At 39.7% G+C, this 10,590-nt stretch overlaps 3 protein-coding genes across 3 annotated transcripts in view; all 3 read right to left on the bottom strand.

The window, feature by feature from the left end:
• Nucleotides 1–10,590, bottom strand: part of rps2 (ribosomal protein S2) — a 196,996-nt gene that overhangs the window by 22,666 nt on the left and 163,740 nt on the right. The window lies entirely within an intron of this gene.
• On the bottom strand, nucleotides 2,034–5,670 carry gid4 (GID complex subunit 4 homolog). Its single transcript, XM_072368467.1, has 6 exons — nucleotides 5,156–5,670; nucleotides 4,643–4,702; nucleotides 3,865–3,972; nucleotides 3,469–3,570; nucleotides 3,252–3,382; nucleotides 2,034–3,151 (listed from the first exon to the last, which is right to left on the bottom strand). Exons 1-6 carry the CDS (start codon nucleotides 5,378–5,380, stop codon nucleotides 3,088–3,090), a joined length of 690 nt encoding a protein of 229 aa, XP_072224568.1. The 5' UTR covers nucleotides 5,381–5,670; the 3' UTR covers nucleotides 2,034–3,087.
• drc3 (dynein regulatory complex subunit 3) lies at nucleotides 6,468–10,434 on the bottom strand. The gene is made up of 12 exons (XM_072368679.1): nucleotides 10,247–10,434; nucleotides 10,043–10,159; nucleotides 9,755–9,921; nucleotides 9,500–9,646; nucleotides 9,184–9,303; nucleotides 8,990–9,102; nucleotides 8,715–8,889; nucleotides 8,447–8,578; nucleotides 8,190–8,260; nucleotides 7,438–7,561; nucleotides 7,003–7,134; nucleotides 6,468–6,879 (listed from the first exon to the last, which is right to left on the bottom strand). Exons 1-12 carry the CDS (start codon nucleotides 10,389–10,391, stop codon nucleotides 6,784–6,786), a joined length of 1,539 nt encoding a protein of 512 aa, XP_072224780.1. The 5' UTR covers nucleotides 10,392–10,434; the 3' UTR covers nucleotides 6,468–6,783.

Below are 10,590 nucleotides of genomic sequence, written 5' to 3' on the forward strand. Positions count from 1 at the left end.
TCTTTTTTTTTTCTACTCATCAGAGCCATAGTGCAGTAATCAACAGGATTAATAAGAAAGATTAACAGGAAAATCCTTCGGCCTTGGACTCACATAAACAGCCGCCATTGTTAAAGCCAGACAAGGAAGTTGTCCCACAAAGTATTTCAACAACTCTTTTTTTCCTGTACAGATAGTTCTTTCTTCTCTATTCAGTCAGGTATCTTAGCTAGAGCATGTATGCCAAACATGACCCCAGTTATTGACCATTCACTTGTGTGTGTGTGCGTCGTTTCATGGCTGTAATCAGCCTGTTGGTAACTACACAACTCACCTAAAGAGGCAAGAAGATTGGTTCCCAAAATATGTCAAAGAAAAGGCCACATTTACCTGAGATCAACTATATAGAAATGTAAAACTTTTTATGCAATTTCCTATTTTGTAGACCTTAAAACACAAAATAAATAACTGCAGCTGATAAATTGGAATTGTTAAAACCTACAAATTACACTAAATTCAAGCTATCTAATGGAAAGAAGGGCAGAGAATTGCATTTATTTCAAACATGGTGATACCATTTAGTTAGGCTATGAATGCATTTAGGGCTTGGCCTGTATGCTTATGTTTGTGTACAGTTAAACTTTCGACTTAAACCTGGCATGTGATCAGAGGTGAAAAAGAGTTTGCATTTGATGGGCAGCCGGTGACATCTAGTGCCGACTGCTGAACTACAGAGTGTTCTGACCTGATGAGAATGATTGGCCTCATGCAATGTTAAGCAAAAAACAGTCAAGACATCTTCATATCGTTCTAAATTAACTAAATTTTGAAAGAGGGGATATCGCAGCACACCTCTAAAGGTACTGAGCTACAGCCAACATGCAGCTTTGATTAAGCGTTGTAAAAGAAAAATGCAAATTGTGCTACAATTGTTAAAATGATCAAATTCCTGCTTTACGTGTTCAGAACGTGAACTTACCGTCGCAACATTGTAGAAATGCCTCTAAGCTACGGCGCTCAACGTGAGTGGTGCAAACTTTGGGGGAAAAAAACAAAACAAACCAAAGCAAAGACTTGAAGAGCTTCAGACAACTGAAACTGTAAATGTGGACTATTTTAAACTGGTCAAGCTACAGCAACTGAAGAGTGGCAGAGACGATCCAAGAAGCATGTCGACCACAAACATAGAGGCTGCTGGGAATATTCCCAAAAGGTGCCAAGGACTGGGCTGAAGTGTTTTTTTTTCCTTTTTACTTTATGAAAGACTTTAATAGTGTTTTAATAACTTTGGACATTCATTAAAATATTCCTTTGTTTTAAGAGTTGTACGATGTTTTATAGTTAGTTCATTCGCACTTATTTCCGAACGATCCAGGGTGTTCCTAACAGAAAGGGATGAACTTAAAGAGCATGACACGTAGAACAAAATGACTTCCCGAGAACGCACACAAACACACAAGTATGAAATAGTTATCTTTATTTCTCCTCACATAATTTTTTTGATAGAATTATAATAAATCTTATCTTCAAATTAGAACGACTCAGTCGAGACTTTAAATCATACAATCCTCAATGAACATTTGCTTCTCGGATTGCACAATTCCCTCCTTTGTTACGAGATTAATTAAAAAAGGAAAAGCGATTTCAAAATTCTTAGGATCGCAACGTCCACTTGCTCGGATTAAAAAAAAGAACGACAGCGTCAACACGTTTCCCCACATCAGCCCCAGTCAGTAAGCGACAGAGAGCAATAGCAGTAGGAGAACGTGCACGTTTCCTAAGGACAAAGTTTACATCCAACATGCTCAGAAACACTTGAGGAATCCTAACAAGTTGGTGAGAAACATTTTCTCTCAAACATAGAAATATTCTCTTTTGCTTCATGTCAAATAAAAGACCAGACAAACATATGTCTTAAAAAAAAACAAAAGAACAAGCTTCACAAACATTTAAAACTGTAAGGCAACAGGCTCTTTTCCTATAGCATCAAAGGAGGTTCAACTCTTTCTCCATCACTTTCATGTAACGCTGCTTTTAGTAAAAGGTGCTCTAGGTTTCTTTTTTTCTAACAACATTGTCTCCGCTGAGCAAAGAGCACGCTGGAGGTTTTTAGTGTTTTGTCAAAAGAAAATATTCATTTTCGCTTTTGTTGCGTTGCATCTCAACTTGCCTTGTCCAACTCCTCGAGCCACACCCAGAAAACTCATTTTTCTCCAGCTCTACATTTTTGGAAATAAGTTACGTTACAAATAATTAAAGACCCTACATTTCAAATCAATCAGGAGTCAGAATTCTACTAAAATAAACATTTTGGAGACTTAACAAATTCTTCCTGGTAGTCATCTTTGGCTTGCATAGAAAGAAAAAAACTACAACATTGCTGAGGCCATGTCCAACACTGAGGATCTCTGAGGAAGCTGCAGCTTGGAAAAGGCCGGCTGTTTGATACAAATCAACCTGTTTTCAAAGCCAAAGCCAGCTGGAGCCTTTTCAGTTACCAATTGCACATTGCCTTAAAACAACAAGCATGCCATGCCATCCCTGATCAACAGATCGCACGGGTCCTGTAGATTTAGCATGAAAAGTTGACTCCTGCTCATGCTCCATTCTTGCGATCTTTAGGCAATAAAGGAGGAATCAAACCGATATTGCAAAGATTTCTTCTTTTTTTCTAGATTAAACGTAGGAGAAATATCTTCCATCTTTCCTGAACTAAATTCGTTTCACAACAATACTCTCATCTTTGTGACCCCTTAACTGAAAGGCAATGTTTAGGCTCCTCCTCAAATAAAACTTATTAATAAAATTTATTTTGATGTCCAAATGCACGTGGGACAGCTTACGCGAGTGCAAAGAGGTGAACTGAAATTAAAACAAGCGGAAAGAAGGACAAAATTAAAATGTCAAACATCAGCTCTGCAGCAGAATCGCACACGTCTCCCTGATCTTCGTCTTCCTCACTCTTCATCCGTGCCTTCTTTTCCTGCAGCTTGGCACAAGAGTGTCACCTCCAATATTGTGGCATTAAAGGGCTCTCCATTGTTCCTGTCCCAGTTAAGCGCAGGGCAGCGGGAAACCGTTCCTTACTTCAAACAGAACTCCTTTGTGTCACCGAAATTCATAGATGGGCATACTGTGCTCTCGAATATGGTTCAGGCTTAGAGACTGGTACCTGCGGAAGTACATATAAGAGAATGTAACATGCAGGATGAATGAGTCCTAAAAATCCATCAACTTTGCCAGTGAAATGTGGTCTGGATGCTGGTAATTACCACTCTGAGCTCCTGTGGTAATAGTACCCCTCAATAGTGGCTGTAGACTTCTGGAAGCAGATGTAGTAGAAGCCTGCGAAGGATGCCCCACTGATGTCTTTGATAGTGTGGTCTGGAACTAAAAACTGCTCCTGAGAGTGCAACAAGAACTGAAATTAAAGCCACTGACCATTCGAGAATAGAGAAAGTGGAATGGACAGTTTGATCATGCACAGACCTTCCACCTCATGAAGATATAATCACTGTTTTCCAGCGCATTGTAGTCAAAGTCGTCCGAGTTAAAGCTTTTGGCATATTTGTAAAAAGCCTGGAACTTCCCCTGGTGAAAGAACATGACAGAACAGGAGTTAGGAATGCCACGTTCGATTTAATTCAACCAGTCATCTCCCATGTGAATTATTTTATTTACTAGTTTTTGTCCTGGTGATCTCTTGCTAGAGGTAACCAAAAGTCTTTAGGAAAAAAAATAAATAAACCAAATGTACCATTTCCACACTAATCGTGCAAAGTTTCTGTAAAGCAGTTAGATTATGGGTCCTTTGATGAACTCCTAATCATAAAAACTCTTCTGGCAACAAAGCTAAGTCACTGATGTAAAATTGGCAGGACATACCCAGTGCTTTCTGTCCACGTCCTCATCCGCGTCCCACTTTCTAGTTAAAAAAGGCCTCCTGCGGCTGATAATTTCACCAACAAAGAACGTTGTAAGAGTTGGATACTCCTACCGCACAGAAAGAAAAAAACGATGAAGGACAGATGGAGTGAAGGTGTGTTTCCAGACCGAATCAGTGCTGCATAAATCCACAGGTGGGCAGCACGACGAGTGCTTTGACTCCCAGGTTTCCTGTCACTTGTACATTGTTTAGCAGAGATGGGAAGATGAAAAAACACTGAAGTCATAACTATCTTTGGACATAAGGTTTTGCCTGTACAATAATTGACTGTACGGCTCCCCTTGTGCTGCATATCAAACGGTTAGCATCTAGATCTACTTACTCCTTATAACATTTCACAACAACATGGTGCACTTACATACACAAATAAATAGAAGATACAGGAAAAGAGAGACTACCTGTTTTTGACTTAATATGACTCACTACTTACAGATACACACCCAACCCGACTGCTCATCTTCCATTCTACTTCTCCACAGCCAACATTTACTTTTGGACCTGCTGACCTTTTTTCTTCCACGTGTTGCATAACGTAACGGGTATACAGTTGACACACTTAAGCCAAACTGTGTGAGGCTGCTCATGCTGGCCTTAAATTGATCCGAAACTGAAATATACTTGATTCTACTGGCATCAAGCAAGTGGAAACCAGTTTGTGGTTAGTCTTTACAGCATAAACGTCAGCCTTACTACAGCTGACCTAGTTGCAAGGCTCACCTCAGTCAGGCCTTTGATCTTCAGGTATCCACACAAATATGAGTCCTCCACAGTCACATGCTGTCCAACACAAACAGATTATGGTACACTTATCTATGCATCTCAGGCCTGAAATCACAAATGCATAAGATGTAAACCTCTGAGTGGACTAGCAGGCAAGCATTATATTTCATGTTGGCAAGTCTGCTGACATTTCTGATAAAAATCAACACTTGCAGCTATTATAGTTTTATTTTCGTTTTGGTGGCTTGTTGCACAAAATCAAAAACATGTTAGGAGACAATTTGAGTTGCAAAGAACTGATGACCAATGAGTTAATGAGGATATTAAGTCCAAATACAAAAAGGTGACGTTGTGGTACTGTAGCACAACCAAAAACAGCTGAAGTAACTAACATTTAGTCAGTTAGCAAGTTAGCAACCAGGGCTACAGATGAGCTAACTTTGCATATATTTTCAAAATCAATAATAGTAAACAGCATAATGACACTCGTGTTTGTCTAAGACAAATTACCTGCAAAACAACCTCAACGTCGTAGGAGTTGCCTTTGCTCCTCTGGTATCCCCGAAACTGTGAGCCACTGTACAGAAGCGAAGTCGCCACCCCCGGCTGGAAGGTGTTGATCGGCGCCGGGGGTACAAGACAGGCCGTGGATGGGCAGGCCGAGCCGGTTGTACAGCGGCACTCTGCTCGGACAGGCATGATGAGCGCGAAAGAATCACCGTCAGCAACCGTCATGAACTTTGAGACTGAATACACCACAGCAGGGCTCAGAAAGGATACTGTCAAAGGAGTTTAAACCGGCAGGAAAAAAGTCCCCGAGGCCCAAAAGTTTGCTCAAATTTATAACCTGTCCATGGGTTGATGATTGACGAGGAATACAGTGACGTTTTATGAGGATTCAGCTTCCTTGAATTTCATTGGCTGAAAACAGGGCGCCTGGCTTGAGCAAGACTCTTATTGGGTAATTTGCCGAAACGCATTCTGGGTGTTGTATTTTCTTTCAATTTCACAGCTGGTAAATAAACAACGAAAATATATATTCGTCTCAAAACTTACAGGACTCACTTACATTGAGATAATCATGTCATTTAAATTGAGCGAAATGCGTGGTGGTGAAAAGAAAAGTACTTGAAAAAATGAATGTATTTATCACAAATTTAAATTATAATATACTGCAGCATTTTTTCATCAATCATTGTAAGCTTTTACTCTGTATAGTTAATGCTGCTGGTAGGAATAACCTCCTGTATCCTTGTTGCAACAGAGCTTAAGAAGCCTCTGACTGAACACACTATGCTGTGTAAAGGATGGGCAGTATTGTCCATTATGTTCATCAGCTCGTACAACACTGTTCTTAGCACAATCAGCTTCAGGGGCTCCACGTTGGCCTTCTTTATCAGTTTGTTCAGTTCCTTTGAGTCACTGATGGCTCCAAAACATAACTGCACTCAACAAAACAGACCAATATAAGATATGCTACATTTTGGTGCAGACATCTAGGATTTTCTAAGCTTTCTTAAGAAGTACAGTTAATTCTGAGGCAGCACTGAGACGGTCTACGACGTTACAGGATTATTATAGACAATGTAGGGTCAATGTTGCAATTCCAGTCCAGTCGGCTTTCAAGGTAAACTCCCAGGTATCTGACAATCATCTCTTTTGCTTTGGGTGTGTTCAATATGACGTAACTGTTCCCACACCATTTCACAAACCGGTGGGCCAGTTCCTTGGTCGCTCAGCTTCTTGTCCGTCACTGATACACCCAACAACTGCAGAGTCATCTGAGTATTTCTGGAGATGCCACCATTTCTAGAATCAAAATCTTATTGTTGAATAAAGTCAGGTTCAAAACACTAGACACAGTTTGTTGACAATGTAGAGATATTTTTTTTTTATTTTGGGTGTTTGGATAGCATAGGCTCAGTGCTGTTTATAGAAGCCAATATTATTTTACCAGTAAATTAAAAAAAGTGGCTAACAGGGAATAAAATGTTATCATTCAAAATGTGGACAAGAAAATTGATTTTGTAGCTGTAATCATATGTATTTCCTTTTTTTTTTTACTTCACACGATAAAAATCTGCAAAATTGTAAAAGACATATTTTACTTGCACACACTTGAATTTGTTTTACTGATGCTACAGCACGCTGTCCAGCTGCCTCCTCAAATGGTCCACATATCTGTTTATGTCTGAGAGGCGCATATGATTTTGCTGAAATCCCTTTTCTTGGATCTGTAACAACCCATAAAGACAAAAAACAAAAATAACAAAACTGTGGGAGGATAAGGAGAAGTTTGTCATCCATACATAATTATAAATCTGACAGTTTGAGTTGAAGTGTCTTCAGTTCTCTACCTCTTTGATGAGGGACACGTTCCAGTTACTGACACGCGTAACCAACTGATTCTCTCGGTCACTGATCCTGAGTAGGTGGTTATCATGGCTGGTGGCCAAAGCATCCATCACTGCGTTTTTGTCTGTAAACAACTGTGCGTACAAACATAAAATCTCATGGCATATACTGCGGTAATCAGGCTTAGTTATCTCTGAGACAGACAACTAGGGAATTACTAGAGGTTTTTGAAAATAATCGAGTGTGTGTGTGCTCTTATTTTGTCACATTTTTTTTTTTTTTACAGACTGTGCACATGCCCTTGTGGCTAAAGTAAAATGCTCTTTTTTTTTTGTTGCCAAAAGGCACTGCACAGATAAATCTGGCTAAAGGGTTAGCCTAAAGATATAACGAACCACATAACAAGCAACAGTTTGATCTCAAAGGGTAATACTGACCATTAGCACATCATGTGGCACGTCCCCCTCTAGATTTTCCTTGGCCACTCTATCCAGAAATCCAATAGCAATTTCTTGCATCTTCTGATAGTGATTATCCTCCAAATCTCGACATTGAGAAAATGTATGATAATGTCAAAGAAGACAGGGGACAGGATTACTGACAAGGTATCACAGACGGGCTGCTGGCTTGAATGTTTATGGTGTCCCATTCAAATTACACTGTGAGAAAGCAGGAAATTAAAAGATGTTGAAGTTGTGTTGATAAACAAGGAAATTAAGACTTTTTTCCAATAGACTTAAAAAAATTTTTTTTTTCTTTTTCTTCCACGATTGTCTGGTCATTTAACCTAGTATTGCATCAAGAAACAACCCAAACATATTAACTATGTATATAACATACGCTGGGTCACCTCACAACAAGAGGATTCCTGGTTTATGTGTTCTCCCTGTGCATGCGTTGATTCTTTTATGATGCTCTGGCTTCCTCCCACCGCCAAAATAAACATGCATGTCAGCTTAACTGATGGTTCGAAATTGACCTTAGGAGTGAGTATGAGTGTGCATGGTTGTTTAGTCTTGTTTGTCTCTGTGTGGTCTGTTATAGACTGGAGACATGTCCAGGGTGTAGCCCGCCTCTCGCCCTATGACAGCTGGGATAGCTCAAATATTTGATATAGAATGGTAAAAAATCAGTGCTCCTGGGAATGGTTTATAGCTGTAATGTAGAAATCTACACGATAAAAGGATATATCCCCTGTGCTGTTTCGCTAAAGTCAGCCACCATGTCCAAGATGCAGGTATCAAGCTGTCTGATATTATCCTGAAATAAACAGAAAGCGTCACTGACGATAAATGCAAAACTGAAGCTAAAGCATAATATCAAAGTAAAATGAATGATTCATTCTATAGCTATATAATCTAGAAAAACATAATACGTTTCTCAAAATTCAATGCATGCAAAACTTGTTTTTCTAAAGCGCTAAAGCTTCGGAAGCGACATATTTACCTCCAGCTTGTTGTCCAGCTCAAATTCCAGTGTCAACAGGCTTTCATAGAGCTGGGTGATTTCATCATTACACTGGTTGATCTTGACCTCAGATTCATGAGGGTCTGATAACTGCTGCAGCTCCATTGTGCTCTATGAAAAGTGAAAACACAGGAGATTAATATTAGCAATCAAACTTACCATATTTACCAAATGACTGTAAAGTATTGATGTCCACAGAACAATCCAAACGGATCATTTTAAAAATATAACGGTCCTCTCTGCTTACCACTTTGTGCTGCTCATCAAACATTGCCAGCACCTGTGATGCTTTCTTCCTGTAGTGTGCCTCAACCTCATTCTGACCGCTGAAGAAAGAATTCAGCTCTGTCTCCCTTTGTTTGTGCTGTGCCAAGCCTACGTCAAATAAGTGCATACACAGCTCCACCATTTGGTCCTCAAATGTAAGTGCAACATCAAGGAATTCAAGGACTTTCTTGGTCGCCTCGTACGACTGAAGTAATACACCTATGTGAAGTAGGAAATCGGGATAACAAAGGATATGTTTGAAGCAGAGGAGCCACCCCTAGAACGCAACGTAGTCTCGGTGCCTCTGGATCATCTGTCAGCATGCTGTCAAACAGACATGACCCGTTGAGGAACTCCACAAAGGCATCCTGTAACAGAGAAAAACTTAGTTAATACACAGTATATGTCAGCTTCAGCCAGTGCAATAACCCACCTCAGCTTTATCATACTTTGTGTAATTTTAGCTCAGCTTCACAGCTTTGCTGAGCCACATAGACTTGTTGTTTCTGCAGCTCTTCATGCGTAATTTTCTCGAGGATGTATCTGTATTTGTTGAACGCTTCCTCTCTCTGTACACATAACCATACACGGTTTAGTTATTGCACTCAGTATCAACATGGCACAACAAATACAGAGATAGACATGCTTTTAAATAAGAGTTATTGTGAAAACCCTGCTTTAACAGAAAGGAGAGTGTATAAGTTATGTGACTACGCTAGTTTGCAGCTTGGGTTTGTGTTGCAATGCAGTACGATTTACACTTACAGTCTCTTTGTCAATCAACATGTTGTCCAGGCACATCAAGTTGGGAAAATAGGCAACAATGAACAATTTGTAGTCGTCCTCCTCGGTGACAGGATTTCCCGTTAGGTAGACTTTGAATAATTTCTTAAACCTCTTAAGGTAAAGGACCTTTGAAATAAATCAGATTTGGGTTGAGTTACCTTTTTGCAATAACATACTGTTATACAATACAAGTGCAGTATTTTACATTTATTTCATGTAACAAAATGCTCTAACATTGTCCAACTGGCTGAGGAAGTTGTTTGCAATGAGGAAATGACTGAGGTTTTCGAGTGTATCCATGTTCTCAATGCGAGTGATTTTGTTGTTGGACAGATTCAGCACTTCAAGCTTGTGCAGAGACTCCAGACCCTTGATTTTCTCGATCCTGTTAAATGACAGATCTAAAAGACACATACAAAAAGTCACTGTCATTGCCACGGACACTTTGTGGGCTCATCTTGTTATAGTTTGCCTTTTTCCCAGTGCCCGCAATAAAATGTAAAATGTAAAAGTTTTTCTCACTAAGCCACTTCAGATTAAACAGACTGTCCAGGCCCTGGATCTCCTTTATGAGATTGTTATTCAGATTAAGCTTGACCAGAGATGTGAATTCCGTTAGGAGGTCAATCTTCAGGATGTCTGTAAAGAAAAAAAAAACTCTCACATAACTACACTCAATAATCATCCATGCACCAAGTAGAAGCCGATTTCATTACTTCTTCTCACTTTTGTATTCCAAGCGTAGATCAAGAGCTTCGTTAAAGTGGATTCTGTCCACCTTGGGAATTTGCCGAATTTGTTCTTGAGTGGCTTGCTTTATCACAGCCTCCAGCAGGAGCTGCTCATTAATGCTGGTGGGCAGTGAGTCCATGTTGCTTTCACTGGTTCTGAGGACACAATGGGCAACAATTCAATCCCCGTTCAAAGCAGCAAGATTATGCCAAACTAAGAAAAATAGAAAAGAACATTTGAAGAATTAACGATAAAGTGACAGTAGGCTATTCTTAATTCGGTAAGGTGAATGTCGGAATCAATTCAAGTTCATACTTACTACTGACAACAGGATAATC

Source organism: Leuresthes tenuis, unplaced genomic scaffold (assembly GCF_036924035.1).
Source record: "Leuresthes tenuis unplaced genomic scaffold, fLeuTen1.0.hap1 SCAF_17, whole genome shotgun sequence".
Taxonomy (NCBI): domain Eukaryota; kingdom Metazoa; phylum Chordata; class Actinopteri; order Atheriniformes; family Atherinopsidae; genus Leuresthes; species Leuresthes tenuis.

Coding starts and splice junctions, on each gene's coding strand:
- gid4 (XM_072368467.1), bottom strand. CDS start 5,380: ATGACGGTTGCTGACGGTGATTCTTTCGCGCTCATCATGCCTGTCCGA. Junction 3,973..4,642: donor AGATCAAAGGCCTGACTGAG/GTGAGCCTTGCA, acceptor TCTGTGCGGTAG/GAGTATCCAACTCTTACAAC. Junction 3,152..3,251: donor TACCACAGGAGCTCAGAGTG/GTAATTACCAGC, acceptor GTACTTCCGCAG/GTACCAGTCTCTAAGCCTGA.
- drc3 (XM_072368679.1), bottom strand. CDS start 10,391: ATGGACTCACTGCCCACCAGCATTAATGAGCAGCTCCTGCTGGAGGCT. Junction 9,647..9,754: donor TCCTCAGCCAGTTGGACAAT/GTTAGAGCATTT, acceptor TTTATTTCAAAG/GTCCTTTACCTTAAGAGGTT. Junction 8,579..8,714: donor TTGATGAGCAGCACAAAGTG/GTAAGCAGAGAG, acceptor CACTTTTCATAG/AGCACAATGGAGCTGCAGCA.